The sequence below is a fragment of the Astatotilapia calliptera genome, chromosome 10, assembly GCF_900246225.1.
Source record: "Astatotilapia calliptera chromosome 10, fAstCal1.2, whole genome shotgun sequence".
NCBI classification, from domain to species: domain Eukaryota; kingdom Metazoa; phylum Chordata; class Actinopteri; order Cichliformes; family Cichlidae; genus Astatotilapia; species Astatotilapia calliptera.
In genome coordinates, this window is record NC_039311.1 from 4,998,066 (window position 1) to 5,019,713 (window position 21,648).

General features: G+C 40.3%; 1 protein-coding gene across 3 annotated transcripts; it reads left to right on the top strand.

Moving 5' to 3' along the window:
• The first annotated feature begins 8,605 nt into the window (after positions 1-8,605).
• On the top strand, positions 8,606-11,366 carry LOC113030606 (uncharacterized). Of its 3 annotated transcripts, none has more exons than XM_026182201.1 (4): positions 8,606-8,738; positions 9,660-9,759; positions 10,082-10,177; positions 10,660-11,365. In XM_026182201.1, the coding sequence occupies exons 2-4, from the start codon at positions 9,676-9,678 to the stop codon at positions 10,990-10,992; spliced, it is 513 nt and encodes a 170-aa protein (XP_026037986.1). In that variant the 5' UTR covers positions 8,606-8,738; positions 9,660-9,675; the 3' UTR covers positions 10,993-11,365. The 3 variants fall into 3 exon arrangements, with proteins under 3 accessions (XP_026037986.1, XP_026037988.1, XP_026037985.1); XM_026182203.1 differs by lacking the exon at positions 8,606-8,738 and adding an exon at positions 9,320-9,524; XM_026182200.1 differs by lacking the exon at positions 8,606-8,738 and having other exon boundaries at positions 9,531-9,759; positions 10,660-11,366.
• The last annotated feature ends 10,282 nt before the right edge of the window (positions 11,367-21,648 follow it).

Sequence of the window (21,648 nt, forward strand, 5' to 3'; positions counted from 1 at the left end):
CCACCGGGCACTGCAGACGTGAAGGCGCGTGGATACCGTCTGTGCCTGTGAATTTTTCTGTTTTGAGGACGGCTTCTTTTACCTGTCACTACAGATGGTCTGTTTATGTTTTGATTGAGAGCCTTTTTTTGGGCAGCTGAAGAGGAGAAGTCTATCTTATGGCCAACCTCTGGCTGTATCTTGGTCATATTACCCAGCAAAATCAAGTATGCAGGTTCATCTGTAACAGTCCTTGTGCCACAGATCCACACTGTTGCTTCTACTTTAAACAGAAGAGCAGAGACATGGGTGCAGGTCTCCGCGACTCTGGCCATACAGCTGCAGTGGGCGGCTTCAACCTTCCCTGTGATGCTCACAATGACCCATGGCTGCAATGCTGGTTGATTCAGTCTTTGAGAGTGCAGTACCTGAAACACACACAGGCAAAGTTCAAGACACGAACTTTAATAAGCCAAGGCCGACACAAATGTGTTGTGTCTACGTTCAAATACATTAATCATAAATGTAACAACTAAAGTGTTTTTATGTATCCATATATAGAAAGCTGCATGTTATATTTTAAATCTGCATGTTTCTTTTTAGAAACCTATCAGCAAAAAACTTAAGTATGTAATGCAAGGATGTAATCACTTTCAAGAGTGAGAAAGCATAAAGTTCGACTTTAAGTGACAATTGTGGACACTTAATATGATAAGGCGATTCTGCAGGTCATTAATCAATGTATAAAACTAAAATAAAATGTGTCACTAAAATGTATTTAGTGACACAGCACACAAACACGGAAGCAAGATGTGTAATTAGGATTATTTATAATAAATATGAATTAATTAGTGTAATTTCATTAACCATAGAGAATAACTAAATCCTTCAGGACAATGTCACATCAGTGCACTGAACTCACTATGGCATCCATCTAACAGAGCTTCCACATGTTCTCACTGTAATTTCCCCTCATGAATGAATTTATGCTGCACTAATCTGAATGTTCGGAGGGAAATCAAACGCATTTTACTCGTAGTACTCAAGCTGACTTCACTTGGTTTGAATGACGGCGTACTCACAATTGCACCCAGTCCTTGGTGAATTGGATGTGCGCCTCCAGAGATTTATGACGGCGAAACTGGTGCGCCGTGTATGCGCTGACTTTACAGACAAGGTACGAGAACAGATCATGCTAAGTCAACAGCGGTTTGGTCTTCAGGGTTTCTACTCCACTTTCATACGGGTCCACATTTCCGATGCACGCTACTTTTTGCAAGTACCGTCTCTTTGCATGTGGACACAAACTGTCTCTACACCGTCCTTTTCATTTTGAGCTACAGTGTGTTTGTTTTGATTCGTGGCCTGGTGCTCCCACAATGCATTGCGGCGCTACGTCAACTCCAAAGCCCGTTGCGTGCAGGAGAATATGCGCATGCGCATTGCCATGGTGATTTTAAACGTGCAAAAATTCTGTTTAGTAGTTGTTGCTGTTTCTTTCTTTCTTTCTTTCTTTCTTTCTTTCTTTCTTTCTTTCTGTCACTATAATTCATTCAAGGCTTTGTGGGAAATGCTTCTCCTGTAAAAGTTTCAGTCACCGGCGACATTTTTTCATCAGCAGAACGTTGACCGTCATCACAATGAACCAAATTCGATGACGTCACAAAAGTCAGCTCAAAGCACAACCAATCAAAATCTTGACTTTGATCTGAAAATCCTTAAATAGCCGTTAGTTCGCAGTGTTCCTCACAGCAATCAGTTGCGATTAGTTCACATTTGCGGCGTGTTTTTAAACAGTTTCCTAAAGAGATTTAAACTCTTTTTCAAGGACATTTTAAAAGTTCTGTACCAATCAGCTAAAGTTTGACAGCTGTACCGACCAGTTTCCTCCAGTCTATTAAAGCAGACTGTTTTCAAAAAATGGATAGAGGAGACGGCTCACCAAACCATGACGATGGTGAACAAAACCATGTTGGTGTAGGACTAGCAGTCAATGAGCTGCTTTTGGCACTGCTGCAACAGGGAAATCTTAGAGCAGTTGACAGGATGTTCCCCTGGATTGAAATCAATCAGTTGCGTGGTTTAGTTGATAATCAACTGCCACAACAAGAGGAGGCAGTTGATGTTCCGGCAGGAGGCATCGAAATAAATCCTCCCCAGGAAATAGCAGGACCCTGGGAAAATTTTAGAGCAGAGATGGGAGTAGGCGATGGCATTGAAAGAAATCCACCCCAGGAAATAGAACAACCCTTGGTCATTAATGGAGCAGAGATGGGAGTAGGAGATAACATAGAAAGAAATCCACCCCAACAGATAGAACGACCATTGGTCATTAATAGAGCAGAGATGGGAGCAGGAGATTACACAGAAAGAAATCCACCTCTAGAAATAGAACAACCCGTGTACAATAATGTAGCAGAAGAAGATCCAATTATTGATGAAATCAGGTGGTGGGAAGATGAGGGATCTGAGAGCGACACTGAAAGTGTTCCTGATAGTGACACAGATGACGATGGAGACAATGGCCAGGATGCTCCTGTGCTATTGCCCCCCAACCCAGTACCAGGCGGTTCGAGGAGGAGACCAAGGGAGGAGGAGGATGAAGAAGAAGAAGATGGGAGAGCTAGGAAAATGTCTAAACACTGAATTTTGAGCTGAGCTGGACAGTCAGTGTTGCACCCATCTTCCAAAGCTACATGTGTCCTACATTGCGTTTCTTTCTGCAGAGGAGCTTGCTTCCAATAAAAGCAGCAGGAACAAAGACAGGAAACAAATAAAAAGGAAAAAGCGAAAAACTGCAAAGCAGAAAAGCAGAAAAGGAGGAAACAGAGACTCAACGAAGGAAGATAAATAACAGGAAAAAAAAGAAGAAAATGTCATGGCTGTGTGAAGGCAGGCAGGAACCCAAGAGCAGGACTCACAGAGGCAAATGTGAAGTCAAAACACCCGTCTTTATTGGGAGTTTGCCGATTGAACAGAAAACTAACTAAACTGGGAAAGCAACAGACAGGAAACCGGGCAAACAGAAAAAACAGAGTAGAATGAAGAACGACGCAACGACGAGCAGGGTGAGACTCAGACACTAAATACAAGAGGTGAACAGGACTGAAAGGACACAGCTGGGAGACACGGCTGACACTGATTACACAGACGAGACAGGGAGAGCACAAAACTGAACACACTGACATAAGACACAGACCTTCAAAATAAAACAGGAAATGCACAGACTGGACTCAGAGACACAGTAACAGACAGAGAACAGAAGGAACACATGGGCAGAAACTAAACAGAGGGAACACAGAACCCAGTGTCCTACATGTAACATGCTCAGAGACTGAATCTCGGCTGGCCCCCTCTGACCCACGGACTTAGTTTCCTGCCACCAGGGACCTGTTTACCAGACTTCCCATATACCACCCGTGACCCAATATGATTGTGCATACAAGTGGAAAGCAACATATGTGTCTCATATCACTGGTACCTTGTTAGATGGTGAGGATTGTGGTCTCACTGGTCGCAGACATGGAGGGAGTGGTCCTATTGGTTGGCTCCCACATTAGGAAGGCGGGGTTGGGGCCTTCTATCACCATTGTGCTAACGTAATTATACAATAGCATTTACAACACCACCATCTTCAAATAGAAAAACACATTATGGAATGCTATCAGTTGTGTATTGGCCTCCCCAAACCCTGGACCTCAACATTAGTGAATAGTGGGATCATCTTGACAGAGAAGGGAAGGAAAGGCAGCCAACATCCAAAAGAAGAGCTTTGAATGCATGTCTTTATCCTGTCTTCCTTCTCACCCCAACCGGTCGCAGCAGATGACCGCCCCTCCCTGAGCCTGGTTCTGCCGGAGGTTTCTTCCTGTTAAAAGGGAGTTTTTCCTTCCCACTGTCGCCAAAGTGCTTGCTCATAGGGGGTCATATTGTTGATTGTTGGGTTTTTCTCTGTATCTATTATTGTACGATCTACTGTACAATATAAAGCTCTGTGAGGCGACTGTTGTTGTGATTTGGTGCAATATAAATAAAATTGAATTGAATTGAATTGAATTGAATTGTTCACACTGCTGACTCATGACTGTGTAGCAACACATAGTTCAAATCACATCATTAAGTTCGCTGATGACACGACCGTGGTGGGTCTCATTAGCAAGAACGACGAGTCAGCGTACAGAGAGGAAGTGCAGAGACTAACGGACTGGTGTAAAGACAACAACCTGTCTCTGAATGTTGACAAGACAAAAGAGATGGTTGTTGACTTTAGGTGGACACGAGGCGACCACTCACCGCTGAGCATCAACGGCTCCTCTGTGGAGATCGTCGACAGCACCAAATTCCTGGGCGTCCACCTGGAGATGGCCCTCGGCTGGTCCCTCAACACCAGCTCCCTGCACAAGAAAGCCCAACAGCGTCTCTTCTTTCTGAGAAGACTGAGAAAGGCCCGGCTTCCACCACCGATCCTGACCACCTTCTATAGAGGAACTATCGAGAGCATCCTGGGCGGCTGCATCACTGTCTGGTTTGGGAACTGTGCCATATCAGACCGCAAGACCCTACAGCGGATAGTGGGAACAGCAGAGAAGATCATCGGGGTCTCTCTCCCCTCTATTGAGGACATCTACACCACACGATGCATTCGCAAAGCCACCAGCATTGTGGCTGATCGGACACACCCCTCTCACACACTCTTCACACTCCTGCCATCTGGAAAAAGGTACCGAAGCATTCGGGCACACACATCCAGACTGTACAACAGCTTTTTTCCACAAGCCATCCATCTCCTCAGCAAAAAGGGACTGACTGATAAACACGCACACACACACATACACACACACTAACATTATCACTCAGCTTAACTCAACTACCTCAAAACATTGAGACTGGACTGACTAATCAACACAAGCACAAACACACTGACCTACACCACCAAACCATCGCACAAACCAACCTGTAAATGCTCTTTTGCACAATATTATTACTGGACTTTCTGCACTAACTTCTGCACTTCCTAATTTTTGCTGCTACACTAAGGAATGTTTACTGTTCCTCCACTACCTCAACTCATCATCACAAAACCTTATTATTATGTTACGTTGTGTTTTTTTTTTTGTCACACTGTCACTTGCTGCTCTTGTTTGCACATTTGCACGTGCACTTTGTTGTCTGCTGTCTGATAACAAAAAAAAAAAGTCATCCTTAGAGATAGTTAGATAGTTTTTTGTTAATTTATGTTGTAATTTATGTTAGGTCAGTCTGTCTTGTCTCTGCTAGCCAGCTAACTAGGCCTCTTAGTTAGCTAGTTTAGAGTTTTCTGTTAAATTATGTTGTAAATTTATGTTGCATGTAGCACCTTGGTTCCTGGAGGAACGTTGTTTCGCCTCACTGTGTACTGTTAAACTGTATATGGTTGAAGTGACAATAAAGCCAACTTGACTTGAATTGAACTGAATTGAATGTCCTTCAAGAAGCCTGGAGAACTTTTCCTGAAGACTACTTTCGCTATAATAAAAAAAAAGAAAAAATTAAAGCAAAGGTAATGACTAGTTTGGGTGTTGTAGTCCTTTAATAATCAAGGAAAAGTAGTAAATCCACAATTTAAAAAAAAAATGCTTTTATTATAAATAATCCTGGTGTGGATTAGTTACTTACACATCAAACCAATGTTTTACAGGCAGAACATTGCTCATCTGAGTTTTTACAGACCCAGAGTGAAATTCACACAAGTTCAGCTTTCATTACCTGATCAGTGTGCCACTGAAGCAGACCCACTCTGCTCTGTCTTTGAAGATTCACCATGAGAAATTGGCATTCCTTGCTCTAACTGTCCACAATATGAAAGTCACAGGAAAAACCGACATGTCTTTTTTTTATGTTTGTTTGTTTGTTTTAACCCACTATGGTGCCACTTAAAATCCCTGTGTTTGAACAGTACACTTCAATTCTGCTTTAACAGCAATCCTTGATGTGCAGGGAAACATCAGGGTTAGCAAACTCACAACGCGAGTCTTCTTTCTCTGGGCCACATGTGTAATATTTATGTTTTTGTCCATCGAGCCACTCCATAGAGCTTCACCGCAAGTCATGTTTAATTGCAGCAGAGAATAAACACCAGCCTTCAGACCAGCTGCAAAACAGAAAAATAAACACGTGGACAAAATGCATAAATTTGCTGTAATGTAAGTTAATAAAGTAAGTTACATACCGCAAAAGCCAATGGCTCCTCCAGTCACACAACCACTGTTGCCTTGGGGCAGACTGACAGAAGCGAGGCTGCCATATCGCGCCATCGGCCCCTCTGACCACCACCAGTAGGCGGCAGGTGAAGTGTCTTGCCCAAGGACACAACGACCGAGTCTGTCCGAGCCAGGGTTCAAACCGGCAACCTTCCGGTCACAAGCCGAACTCCCAACTCTTTGAGCCACGATCGCCCCAAAGTTTTCTCCACTTTGGATGCCTCCAGTGAGTTCTGGCAAATTCCACTGGACCCCAGCTGCCAAAAACTGACCACGTTCATAACTCCCATGGGCAGGTTTTGCTTCAGGCGTCTGCCATTTGGCATAACAGCACCCGAGATCTTCCAGCGGCTCATGAGCACTTTGCTCAAGGGCCTAGATGGGACTGTCATTGTGATGGACGACATACTGGTTTTCGGGGCTAAGAAAGAGGAGCATGACCAACGCTTAGATGCAGTATTACTGACAATCAAAGCATCAGGCCTTAAGCTCAACAGGTCCAAGCAGCTATGGCCTGCATGCTGCACTGTTACAGGACCATGACGGGGAGTTTTGGCCTGTTGCTTTTTGTTCTCGCACTCTCACAGATGCAGAGAAAAGATATTCACAGATTGAAAAAGAGTGTTTAGCATCTGTCTGGGCCTGTGAACGTTTTTCCCGCTACATCCAAGGCATGGGTCATGTATGTGTACAAACTGACCATAAGCCCTTGGTGCCTTTGATCAACTCATACGACCTTGACCAAACACCACTGAGATGTCAGAGACTGCTGATGCGACTGATGTGATTCAGTGTCACTGCTGAGCATGTTCTCGGTAAACAGTTAGTGGTGGCGGACGCACTCTCCAGACATCCACTGCATGGATGCTATCAGTTCGAGACAGACAGCCGGGTCAAGGTATATGTGAGCAACGTAGTGACAAGCAAACCTATCAAGTCACATAAGTTGGAGGAAATTCACAGTGCTACACAGAGGGACCCAGAGCTTCAAAAAGCAATCATTTTCATCAGACAAGGGTGGCCTTTGAGAATGGCAAAGAGTTCATCACTGCAAGGCTTCTATGCAGCCAGAAGCCACCTTTCAGAATCAGACGGTCTAGTGCTCTACCACGATCGCATTGTAATTCCCACAGCACTCAGACCCAGTGTCCTTGACCAATTACATGAAGGCCACCAAGGACTAACTAAATGTAGAGAGTGTGCAAGATCAACAGTGTGGTGGCCCACCATTGGACTTCAAATGACACACAAGGTGAGATCATGCAACTTTTGCAGAGAGCACAAGCCTACACAGCGACGGGAACCCCTCGTGACTACTCCTCTGCCCAATGGCCCCTGGCAAACGATTGCAGTACTCGAAAAGACATTGTTGCCCAGTCCAGTCAATAGGGACACGGTTTGCCAAAGGGATGCTCCAAAGGGAGACTGAGGACTATCTCCTTTCTATGTTCTAAGGGCAGAATAATACTTTATCAGGACTGAGGGTAGTCTACCCCTGTGATGTCGTACGTTCTGACAACACTGTTTTATATTTAAAGTACTTTTGTTAAAGGGGAAGATGTTGTGAGATTTATTTTTGTTGTACTAGTAAGGCTACTATGGGGCCGGCCACTAGAGGTCGCTGGAACACTGTATGGTTTTGGAAAATTGATGTAGCCACGTACACTGGTGCTACAGTTCAATAAAAGTAGTCCGTGCTGAATAAACCCTGCGTCTTATTGCCTCCTATCATGACAGAGCTTGAGCAAGATCTTACTATTTCACAGATGTGGCGTATGGCTGAATTGTGTAAGCCTGATTTATACTGTCCTCAATAAATCTGTGTTTGTTTAATATAGGGCAGAAATATGATAAAATACTTATAATTGTAGAGTTTGTTTTCATGGAAAGTGAGAATTTTTTTTGTTTTGAAACAAATAATAATCATTTTTAAATAATCTCTTTAGTCACAATAAATTTGCAGTGAGCAGGAACATTGTGCACTGAATTCCTGTTTTTTTCTAAATGTAGGTATTATCAGCATCCGATAAAGATCCTTCTCAAAAAAAAGTCTTTGCCAAATTTTAGACACATTACAGAAACATAAGAGCTTCTAAAAGCATCTTGGCCATTTGGCAGCTGTTGAAACACATCCAGACATATTGGAATATTAGGATATATATTATTGGACTGGAATATTAGAAACTACATGTGTATCCCCACACTGTAAACCCCAACAGTCCACCTGACTTATAAAGTTTGTGGATACAACAATTAAAATGCGTCACAAAGTTGAAACAACTTAAAACTTTTCTGTTCTCTTAACGATTCAAACAGTTATAATTGTACATGGCTTAGAAGTTAAGAGTAAATACTGCTTTTTTAATTATGATTTTTGAGTAAATGTTTTTTTTTCGAGCTCCGCATTTGTACGTCATGACGTCATGACGTTTTCTCTCTAACCTGAACGACGTTGACAGAAAATTCTGTTCAATATGGCTGCCCTTCTCGAGCGACCGGAGAGCACATTTGGAGAAACTTGTAAGTAAAACGGAACCTTCGTTATGTTTATTTTTTCCGTAAAAAAGCAAGTATATTAATATGTTGCAGCCATTAACTTGTTTTTGAATGCGCCGTTGTGTTAAACAGCACAGACCCAGGTAGTGAATTGTTGTTCGCTGTTGTTCGCGCTCTTTTTCAAACCGATGATATCGTCAGTTTTACAGTTTTAACCGATTAAAACACAGTTTTAATAAGAATTGCACATAAAGAAAGTGTCTTAGTGATATTTTAACGACCCATTGCCAACGCAAGAAAGTTGGCGTTTTTACAACAGCAGCCTCATTGTTCGGCCGGGTTTTTTTCTTCTTCTCATTAGCATCATTCAAAAGTGACTTAGCTAGCAGTGGCAACTTCTATCTTAAGCAGCAGCCTGTAAAAGAAGTAGTTTGTAAGTAGAAGTTCTGTGTAATATTACAAGTATCTCACTGATGTATTATGTACTATTGCATAACAATGTGTCTTTGCAAAGATTTATCCCGCAGTTTGGCTTGGTTTTTTAAAATAACTGCAGTGTAAATTCATATGTATTCTGTGCTTTTTTTTTTTTTTCTTTTTTTTTTTTCCAACTTAACAGAATTTATACATGGTGAGACAATGTTGATTATATGGTAAAAACTTAAAACTAAAAGAGGGTTACTGTTTACCATGACTAAATGGAATGATGGCCTGTGACTTTGTAACATCTGAAATGCTTACCTATGTTTTGGACTGTTGGATGATCGGCCATAGAATTCAAGACTGCACTCAAAGTAAACAGCAGTAATTGTAAGGTTTTTTTTTTTACCATGCTAAGTGTTTATTTTGTCATGAAATGTACAGTGTACTTTTGAAATTTTTGAAAGCTGTAATGATGGCTGAGTATATAATTATCACTGACCAGTTCTACGCTGAACTTGACAGACACACACCACGACTTATGGCTCTATACAGACAGAAGGCTGCATGGACTGGCAAGATATCAGAGGCTCTGCGAACCATCCTGAATCATTATGATCTTCAGGTGAATATTGATAATGATAAAATTAACACAAATTAAAAGTTTCACTGATAAAAACTCAATTTTTCCTTGCTTTGAACATCTGTGTTTTATACAGATTACAGCTCTGATCTGGTATGTTACTTTAAAATACTGTGTAGGATTTTTGTCAAATGAGTAAGATACAGACTCTTTGTCATAAGAGACAGAAAGGTTGTGTCTTAAAAGAAATGTCTCCAAAATTATGTAGAGTCACATGTCATGCAGTTTCATAAACATGTATTCTCCCCAAAAGAATGACACCTGAAAACTTTGTGTTCAATGAACTTTTCTTTTCCCTTTTTAGGAGGCGCCTGATATCAACGTGAAACGCACTGCAGTGCTTCGTGCCCTTCCTGTATACCTGCGGGAGGAGGACCCAGAATTCTTTAAGACATGTAATGTAAGTGTATTTTTGCATCACTTAAATTCTGCCAGTGAGATAAAACACCATGGATTTTTTTAAATACAATTTAATACCCTAGCAGCTACCAAATTGTACAAGCAAAATACCCTCTCTTTAGAAAACCCTCACACACACACAGGGTCAGGAGCAGGGCACAGGCGTATCACAGCACTTCGGCTATGCTGCAGGTGGCCCCAAAAACAAGGCTGAAGTCAAGATTTAGTTTCTTTTTGAGATAAAGTCATAAAATAAAAAATGACTTTTTTTTTTTTTTTTTTTTTTTTTTTAGAAAAATAACAAACATACTAATTATGTAATGCAAGAAGCTAACGCGTTAATGTACATTTTTCAAAAAAGTAGAGTACCCTAACCCGTTACAAAGTAACCCACTACACTGCTGAATTTTTTGCTAGATTACAGGTCTTGCTTGTCACATTCTCTCAAACCAACCTTACTTATTGATACTGTGTCTATTCCAGGCGGACACATTGGATGAGTCGACCCTCATTGACACTCCAGTTGCCCTTCTCACAGTGGTTACCGACGGCGCTTCCCAGACCAGTCCAGTCCATTTTACTTCCTCAAGCATGGCCGTTGTGGTGGAAGGCGACTTGGTGATGCGTGATATTCCCAGATTTGCAGATGCATTTGCCTTATTGTTTGGCTTGATCTATGCTCTGCATTTAGACTACCCCAGGAAGCTCGTTCACACATTTACCTTTGTCCAAAAAATCTTCATGGGGCTTGTTGACGGCAAACCTCTGAAACCCTGCCTACATGCTCTTAAAAATGATTTGTTGCTGAAAGAGTAGTTCTGGAAGGAATATAAGGCAATGTTTGTTAGGACATGCACTCTGTTACTGAGCACTTTGTTTTAAGCACTTTATTTAAAGCACTTTAAGTTTACTACAGACTTTGGGTGGATTTAACTCCATCAGTTTACCTAACTTTGCTCTGGTTATTTGGAAGATGATCATCTTTATTTGTACCCATTTTATAAAATTGTTTTTCATTTCTTTTTCAAACAAAAGTGATTAGTATTTGACTTTTTATTTTGAATTTATGTATTTTGAGAAAGATGCAATTAGGACTGATGTTGTCCTTTGTGATTTTATAAAAAGATACATGTTCTACATTGAATTTATAATGCTCACTTTATGGTGCCAATGTCCATGTTAGTGGTTTTATAAAAACACTAAGTGATGTTTTTACATTTCCATAAAAAATGTTAAATAAACAAAATGTAAAGTAAATGAATTTCTCTAATTTTTTTTACTAGTCTACACTCAAACATTTAATAATAAATTTCTTTTAATTAATAATCATATAATTTGCGTTTAGTTTGTAATATAATTGCATTGTGTTGGATCAAAATAGTAAACTACAAAAAACACAAAAATATTAAAATTAAAGTATATAGTTTTTAAGTAAAGCTCAATTAATAAAATAAAAATATAATTTAAAATTTTTAAGTTAACAATAAATACAAATTTTGAGTACCCCATACTTAGAAAAGATGAGTTTGTGTACTTAAAACTTTTGAGGTAATCAGTTTCCACAAATGTTTTAAGTTCAGTCAACTGATTCGGGTTTACAGTGCAGTCAAAATTGCACTCACACAGTAGTCCTGAGGAAATAAACATTTTTGTCTGTCTTTTTTGATAACTTGTAAAAGTCAAAGTTTCCAAAGAATAGATTCAAATGAAAAAAGAAAAAGAAAAAAAACTTGTGTAATTTATCAGGAGTGATCATACTAAATGCAAAACAGAAGCAAATGAACACACAACTGGGGTAGAATGTTTATTAGAATTTGCAATTAGCGATGTAACATTCACCTACATGACACAAAGGAAGTCATAAATATGCTAATATGCACAACTCTGTTGAAATGAGCTTCTTTCATCGGGGGATGATATCCACTGATATATCTCCATGTAGTTGGATAGGGATGAATGCACAGATACCTGTCACTCTGATGACACAGTAAATAAAAGTACAAAATAAACAGAGTCCATATCAAATATTTAGATACACGTAAAAAGAAATTAGAAACAAGTCAGAAGAGCACTGGATAATTAGCAAAAAGCAAAAAGTAAAGAAAAAAAGCTTTGTAATTCACTGCACTGCACTGCACCCGTAATAGTATTGTTTCCGCTCCTGTACACGGAGTATCAATGGCAATTATTAAAAAGAAGCTAAGCAGATCCTCATTAATCTTATAATATCATTCTGCTTATAACCTTTTTATTATAAAAAATATGACATCAAACATGAAACAGGCATGAGAAACAAAGAACAATCCAAACAGGTTTCCTGCTGCACCTTCAACTGTACAGGTAATGTATTCAGAGTCAGAATTCAATTCAATTGAATCACAACATTAAGGCAGTTTATACTGTAGGATAAACCCTGCGGTATTACATAGAACATTCTAGCAACTGGAGCAAGCACTTGGTGACAGTGGGAAGAAAAAAACCTCTTTTAATAGGAAGAAGCCTCTGCTCTGGGAGGGACGGCTTCTTCTTCTACCACGTCTGGTTGGCTGTGAGGGGGGCAGACAAAAGACACACTGTCTGAGAGACAGAGATTAACAATAGAAATTAATATAGAGATTACAATTATTGATTACATGTACAGTGGTGTATAAAAGTAATAAAAAACTGTGATTTTTACAGTGTGTTTTTTCCCTTTCTTCCTTCATCCAGGCATATGGGCCAACTTTTTAATACCCCTGAAAAATGGAGAAGTGATCGAGGGTCAGTATGTGGAGCTGCAGGCCCGGTACACTGGCGGCAACCCAAATTCCAAGAGTATCGCCTGGAACTTTTTGATGCCTAACACCAGCCAGATGAAGATGGTAAGGAAACAATTACACTTAAGTCTAATATATATCAAGCCAAGACAAGAAAAGACTTAAAGGTTTCTAATACTACTGTGCTGTGCAGATAGATGATCCAAAAAGAGGATCACAATCAAATAGATTTAGGGGAAGAAAGAGAACTCAGGAAGGGAAAGGATACAGGTTTTTTTTTTTATTATTTCCCTTAGTGTCTCACCTTACTTTACTCTTTACAGGAAGAAACATTCATTAAATGTAAAAACATTTTCACTGATAAAAGAACAAAACTTAACTGCAATCTATTCAGAGTCGTATGTGTTTAGACAAGATAAAGTGAGCAATTCCCCTCTGACAAATTGTTCAATTCTATTGTATTTTATTTATACAGCACCAAATCACAACAACAGTCACCTCAAGTCACTTTATAGTGTAAGGTAGATCGTACAATAATAGAGAGAAAAACCCAACAATCATATGACCCCCTATGAGCAAGCACTTTGGCAACAGTGGGAAGTAAAAACTCAGTTTTAACAGGAAGAAACCTGCGGCAGAACCAGGCTCAGGGAGGGGCGGGGCCATCTGCTGTGACCAGTTGGGGTGAGAGAAGGAAAACAGGATAAGACATGCTGTGGAAGTGAGACAGAGGTTAATAACTAGAAATAATATGTATATAAACACATAGTGAGCGAGAAAGGTGACTGAAGAAGAAATACTCAGTGCATCATGGGAATCCTCCAGCAGCCTCAGCATAACTCAGGGTCACCTGATCACGCCCTAACTGTACTACTTTAGCAAGAAGGAAACTCTGAATCCTAATTTTAAAAGTAGAGATAGTGTCTGTCTCCCCAATCCAAATCTGGTTCCACAGAAGCGGGGCCTGAAAACTGAAGGCTCTTCCTCCCATTCTACTTTTAAATGAACTAGGAACAACAAGTAAGCCTACAGTCTGAGAGCAAAGTGCTCTAATGGGGTGGTATGGTACTAATTATGTAAGTAACTAAAATTTGACAAAGTGATATTTTTTCCAAACTGCTAATATATGTTTCCTATGCATAATATAATAATAGTAATATGGAGAAAATAATTGACAAGAACCTATTGTGCCTTTTCCAGCTCTTGGTTTTGTTTTTGAATGCTATTAGAGTTGCTTGGCATCATTTGTAGTTGAAAGTAATCATAAATACCAAAACCAAAACCACTCCGCTAAACAGCCACCACAAAGCAACAAAAGAAAAAACACAGTTCAACAGTTCAATCCCCCGGTCCAGTGGCAGCAAACACAGTTCTGGCGGCCGACCTGTAGGACGGCAAAACAAGCGGGACCCGCTGCGGGTTAGGCAGTGGCGGCAAAAAAGTTCAGGTGGCCTACCTCTAACCCCTTGATGGAAACGCAGGAGCTCCGGCGGGCGGCCATGGGTCCGGCAGCCGCGGTGGAACGGTTCTGGTGGCCTGCCACGGGTCCGGTGGCGGCGGCGTTGCTCCTCCGGCGGCCTGCCACGGGTCCGGTGGCGGCGGCGTTGCTCCTCCGGCGGCCTGCCACGGGTCCGGTGGCGGCGGCATTGTAGCTCCCGCCTCAGCACAACCCATGATTCTCGATGTACCGGCCGGGCTGCAGGACGTGGCGGCCGGGCTGCAGGACGTGGCGGCCGGGCTGCTGTGGCGGCCGGGCTGCTGGACGTGATTTTTTAAATAACCATTTCAAACTATTTACAGAACAATCAGTTGTTCTGCATTCAATAAGATGCAACACAAATTATTTGTGCCACTCCAAAAACACAATTTCTGTCCACTATAAAGGAGAACATCACAGCCTGATACCTGCAGGTCTGACAGCAGCAGGTGTATCACTCCTGTTTCTACCTGGAGACAGCAGTCGCCTCATTGTTCTGACACACAACACAAAACTATCCACAACACTACACACTAACTACACACTCCAAACACGCTAAACGTCACAAAACTCTCTCTCTCTCTCTCTTTTTTGTTAGACAGTGATCATGATTACCGTCCGCGGGAGCGCGCGCAGCTACTTAACGCTGTAGCGTCCACATTACTTACAGCTACTTCCATGCAACTGATATAAGATGCAGTAAGCTGAACACAGCTTCAATCGTCTGTTTGTTGAAAAATAGTAACGGAGCGCATTTTCTTGTTAGTAACTGTAACGGCGTTGTAACGATAGTTAGATTACTCATTACTGAAAAAAGTAATGCCGTTATTCCCATCACTGCTAATAGCTAATAACTAATAATTTAAAGTTGCCTGCAGCATTCAAATTGTAAATATGTGAATTTTGGGGGGTAATTGGTAGCACGTTGTTGAGTGCAGCCTTTATGGACAACAGAAACAGGGGACGTGCTTGCCTTTATTACCACTTTGTGTTGGCATTCTTTTGTAACTTAGTCATCATCTGCGTCATCAGCATAAATTCATTACATACATTCATTATTTGGACCTGTTCTTCTAGACTGGCGCAAAGAGCTTATAGCATTAGAGAAAGACACCCGGTGATCACACAGTCCCGCACAGTGAGGATAAAGCTCTCGCTTTTAACAAGAGGGAGTAGGAGCCACCTTCTTTGACCAGTAGTGGATCAAGAAACTGAAAAAATATACAACCGGCCATCTGCCACAACCCAACCAGTCGCGGTAGATTGCCGCCCTTCCCTGAGCCTGGTTCGGCTGGAGGATTATTCCTGTTAAAAGGGAGTTTTTCCTTCCCACTGTTGCCAAAGCGGGTCATATTACTGTTGGGCAACTAACAATAATATGACTTTCTTTGTATTATTTCTCCGTATTATTGTAGGGTCCACCTTACAATATAAAGCGCCTTGAGGCAACTGTTGTTGTGATTTGCTGTATAAATAAAATTGAATTGAACTGAAGATCAAAAAGAGGCCACCAAATATATCAGCTAGCAGCAGAGCACCACTATGCATCACATCAGGATTAGAACCATAAGGCAGGTCTCCTTTCAAAATGGTCCACCACACTTCAGTACTTATGTATTTAAACTCCTTGGAAAAAAATTGTGGATATACAGTTATGTAGCACAAATTTGACAAATTTCTATAGTTTCTTTACTTGAGTATATCAAGTATTCACATTCTACTTAGAAATATTTGGGGAAATGTTAACAAGCGTAAAGCGCACGAAAGTCTGTTAAGAAGCCTCGAGATGCATTGTTAGGTCAGCAAATTTGAGCCATTTTATCAAGTTTCATTTAAGCTGATGGAGTTTTTGGCTAAAAACCTAAAGACTCCATCAACATTATTGCAGGACCATCAGTCTTGCACTACAGATATTCCTGGAATCTCGACCTCTTTAGACTTTCTTTATGCACCTTGGAAGTTAACAAATGTGTTTCAGTTTGCTTCTAATCTGAAACAAATAAACTAGATTTGGTTCAGAAACTATTTTCCATTTCCAAAACGTGTGGACATATTTTGAATAAAAACTGCTGTGAGGGAGGCACTGTTTTGTAAAAATCACATTTGTAAGAATGTATCCAAATAGCTAAGGTCATTTTAATACACTGAATGATTCCAGAACTTCTTTTCATTAGTTAAGAACTAAAACTATTTATTATGTTTTTACACATTAGCGCTATTTGTAATGTCTGTTGTTACTGAATATGATTTCGATTTGGAAAAGAGAAGAAAGTGTGGTCATATTCTGCTGTAGTGTAATTACACTGGAGCATATGTTTGTTATTTAAGCTTTTGGTTAATGTGCACAGATATTTTTACAATTATTTACATGACATTCTGAGATGAAGGCTGATGAGGTTGAAGGAAAACATACTGTAAAAGCATCTCATGCAAACCACTTGAGAATATAAGCTCAAGACTAAAGTCAAGATTTCATGAGGGAAGTTGAAAGAAAAGAGGAAATCTGTTTGCTGTGCATTTAAGACTCTGTGTCCTTTAAAAGTGTACATTATGGACATTCAAATGTATTCAACGCAAGCCTTTATTTTTATATTGTACATGTATAAAAAGCACATTAAGAAAAGTGAAAGAAGTGCTCACTATCACACTGAGTTATAAACCAGTGTGGATTGTATAACTGCTGTGGACAAATTGGTGGCCAAACAAATATGCTTATTTATACAGACGGCCTAAACTGTAGACAATAATGTGCAGTGTGCACTTGTATCTTCCATATTTATGTTCATTGAAAATGCCTTGTATTATATTTTCAATTAAAATTTAAAAAGATCAGCTGTTTGTGAGTTTTGTTTTATTCTTGTTTTCCAAGTTTTACCAATTTTGTCTTCTTGGCAAGCTTGTAGAAGGAAGGAAGGATTGATGACTGAGCTTGAAAGGACACAGGGTTTTCCTTTGGCGTTTTTGTTAGAAAAAAGCTGACAAGGATCTGTCATTAAACAATCCAGCACCAAGAGAGGACCAGCCACTCCTTTAAGTAGCGGTTCAGGACAATGTCATCACAGGCGTGTGGAAGTGTGGAACCAACAGGCAGAAAATCTCCACTAAGTCCCGCTGCTGCACAAAAACAAGCACACACACGTAAACACACAAACCAGGATAGCAGAGGAATTGAGTAGATAGCTGAGGTGGAGAGATGGACAGGAAGTAGGAGGTCAGCATGGAGAGGACAGAGGGAACAGATACAGAACTGATGAATAATCAGCAAATACAATGATGTCAAAAGTATGACAATCCCTTAAAAACATCCTGGGATCAGAGCTTTCTGTGTGAACTGAAAAAGATTCTTCATCTTTTTGCCAAACACATTTCGTTTTTCCAAGATCAGACCTATGCATCCTCTATAGCAGGGGTGGGCAACTCCAGGCCTCGAGGACTGGTGTCCTGAGACCTCTACTGAACCCGCAGTACTTCAACACAGCTCACACTGTTACACTGGAGGCATAAAAATAACCCCTAAAAAGAACAAACCCGGTGATTCTATCAGCTGTAATGGTATCATCTGTCCACAAGGTGTCAGATTTTATTGGTCGATTCACTGAGCAACCCTTTGATATCCATAAAGCTAAAACACTTCACAGCCTGATTGTTTGCTTTGCAACAATCCCACCAACTTCATATGTCTACATTATTGCTGTTGAGAGTTTGATGAGCCAGTACCTTCTGCTTCTGCATAGTCTTTATACAGCAATAAACAGCTGTGAATGTTATTGTGTATGAATTTTCTAGAATGAGGCTGTAGAGGTGCTACATAAATCCCAGTGAGGTTCAGCCTACCATGTTGTACTGGATGGGAGACGAGGAGGAAAGAAGCAAGCCTGCTGGAGAAACTCACACTGATTTACAACTGAAAGAAAAAAGTGCAAAAACAGAGAAAAGCCTTACATAAATGAAGAGCTTTTCCCCTCTGCTCCTCCTTCATCAGATCTCTTTCTGGTACAGGAAAATTCAGAATCGATTCGTGTTTATGGATGGATTTATGTGGATGGACCAAAGAAGTTCAAATGAAACATGGAAGCACATAACGGAGTGAGTAGAAACTAGGAAAGTGCTCAAAGCTTTAGCTGTGTGTGAAAATTAACCAAAACAACAATAATGTTTGTCAGGTTACATGGATGAAAATCATCACTTCATAAGATCACTCAGGAGTAACATGACTAAGTACAAGTTCCTGTTTGACTCTAAAAAAAACAAAAAAAACTTCATATTTGAAAGTCCTGAAGTGCACAGTGTCATGTAAAAAAATTAGACTCTAGAAGTAAAAATAGTATTTTATATTCAGTCCTGTATTTAAGAGGGATCCAGTGCAGAGGAGCCAGTGTAGGAGAAAAATGCTCTCCCTTTCTGTTCCCTGTCATTTTTGCTTTGTTTTTTAGGAAATCCTGAAAGTAACAAATTACAGTAGTCAACAGGGAAGCAGCAAAGTCTTAAACACCAGATGTGCTTATCCGGGATTTAAATCTTGAAGTTGGATCAGTGACTCTTGGCTGAATGTCCTGGAGCTGTATGTGAGGCATTCAGGGAACACCAGTCAATCGCAGCTACATTGTTAGCAGAGATTATATTCTTCATGAAATGAACAAAATACAATTACTATTCTCTTAAACAAGCAAAAAGGAAAACCCACAAAAAACAACCATGCTGAGTAAGTTTTTAAAATGTCCTTATAAGATCCCAAAAGATTGACTCTGTAAATCTCAACGTAGCGTTTTCAGTGGGAGAAACATTTTGTCACTCAACCAAGTCACTTCTTCAGTCTCAGCTGGCTACAGGTTTCCCCAACCTTTTAAACAGTACATTTCCACAATGACTGAAACTAGCACCACTGACAAACAATCGGCTGTGAGGTCAGTTCCTTGATCATTAACATGCAAATTGTCTGAGACTAAGAAAGTCACACATGTGCAAATAAGTCTAGGTTAGGTTCCCCCTGTGTCATTGTCCTCTGTGTACCTTTGTGTGTGTGTGTGTGTGTGTGTGTGTGTGTGTGTGTGTGTGTGTGTGTGTGTGTGTGTGTGTGTGTGTGTGTGTGTGTGTGTGTGTGTGTCCCCTCTTTTTCTGTCTCATCTCCCTTAACTGTTTCCGTTGTTTAGAGCACAGGATTTCCTTCTGTGCCACCTAAAGTTACGTAATATTAGCTGCGCTGTTCTGGCTTCTATTTTGTAAGCCAATTGAAATTCCTTTGTGCCTTGATGCTTGCATAATATTTTTGCTTTCATTTATGCTCATGTTGCTTTATTATCCATCCATCCTCTTCAACGTATCCTTATCAGCCAGTAATGCAATTCATCCTGATCGGTGATTGGTCAAAAGTCTAGGGTGGCAGAAGGGGGGAGAAGAGGCTTGTGATTGGTGAAAAATGTGCAATAAAGGAGACTTCTCTTTTCCATTTCTCTTTTTTCTTTATCAGGTGATGTCTCCAGCTCCTTTATCTCACCTGATGCCTGGACTGCCGTCTGTGGTCTTCAGTATGATCACAACGTGTTATTTATGTATTTTGACTGACTTACAATGACAGGACAGTAAGCATTATCAGTGCACATGCAATAAAAGCATGTAGTTGTCACTCTAACATTGATGAGGATTTTCCTTTGGCTCTTTTGAACCAAAACAGGTTGGAAAATCCCCTGAAATTAAGAGCAATCGAGAATGAATTGCTTTCTTCTCTTCTGTGTTATTATGATGTGCAAAGACTAGCCATAAAAGGAGTCTTTTAGGTTGCCCCGATGAGACGATGTAATATATTTATTTTATATTTATATATATTTTCCACTTTTATACTGGAAAATGTGAAGGATTATTTATACCATTGTACTAGTCATTTACAGACATGCAAGAAATTAAATGCATACCGTGAACTCTTGACCCGCACACGAAGAGACATTGTTGCACTTTGCTGCCATGTTAGGGTCCACTTGTCAAAGGTCAAAGAGCTGTAAAATCACGACAAAGATGCTATGAGAGATTATGTTTGTCCTGTGACAAAATATTTGAAGAGGGGTCACTGAATAGTTCATTATGAAAATGTTGTGATCATATACCTTTCACAGTCACTCGACCTCAACCAAGACTATTTGGGGGAAATTTGACTGTCATAACAGATAGATATTAGCTTTGTTATTGTTTCCGAATCAATTCCAGGAAACACTGAAGCTGTTGCAGAGGCATGTGTTGTACAAATACTTCAAAAACTTGTGTTTGCCACCTGCTTGTACACATTGCTTCTGTGGTTCCGGTCTGTTATGTGTTTTGTTATGGAAATTTTAACAATAACCTGCAACACACCCAGTGAGCTTGATTTGAAGTGGGTTTAATAAACACATTGCAATGTGGAGAGAGCATCCCAGTGAAACACTAGGATCATCCCACTATCTATTTAACGTCTCCCATTACAATGGCCTCACTGTGTTAACATTCCACATGCATGTAAACTGGTGATGGGAGTGCTCTTACTATAGTAAAGTGAGAAAGTGATATTACTATAACTAATGTGATATGATTAAACATGTGATTACTACATGAGAAAAGAAGTTTGCCTCCACATTTTCTACATAGTTTTGTCTTCTGAGCCTGTTGGCAGAGAATGCTATTTGTGTGCAACTTAATAAAAACATATCAAACATATTTCTCTTTCTATAGATTTTATTTATTTATACTTGTATGTTTTGTCAGTGCCCTTACGATTATTGTGGTGCTGATTCAAAGAAGATCAGTAAGTCTAAGGCAGATTAAAGCCCAACTTAGGCATTCATTAAGTGAATCCACAACTCACTGTTACTATAACACAGGACACTTCATTAAAGTGGATGAAACAGGAATACAGGAAAACAGCACTGCAGGGTAGTCAATCAGTGAACTTGATTATGAATCCAATGCAAGGGGCTTTACATAATCAACTGTGTACAAAAAGTCAATAGTCCCTGTCAGGTACGCTGGAATCATACACGTTACCATCAACAGTATCATTGTGAATGTTACACACTTAAAGAAAGTTTACAATGAGCAACATGTACTGACAATAGCCATACACAGGTAAATGTGTAGTAAATGGTAATGCAGTAAATCTGCCTAGTACGATATTAAATACACGAACACTTACGACTTCATATATGTCACATCGTTTGTAACGAGCCACGGAAAGCACCACCGGGCACTGCAGACGTGAAGGCGCGTGGATACCGT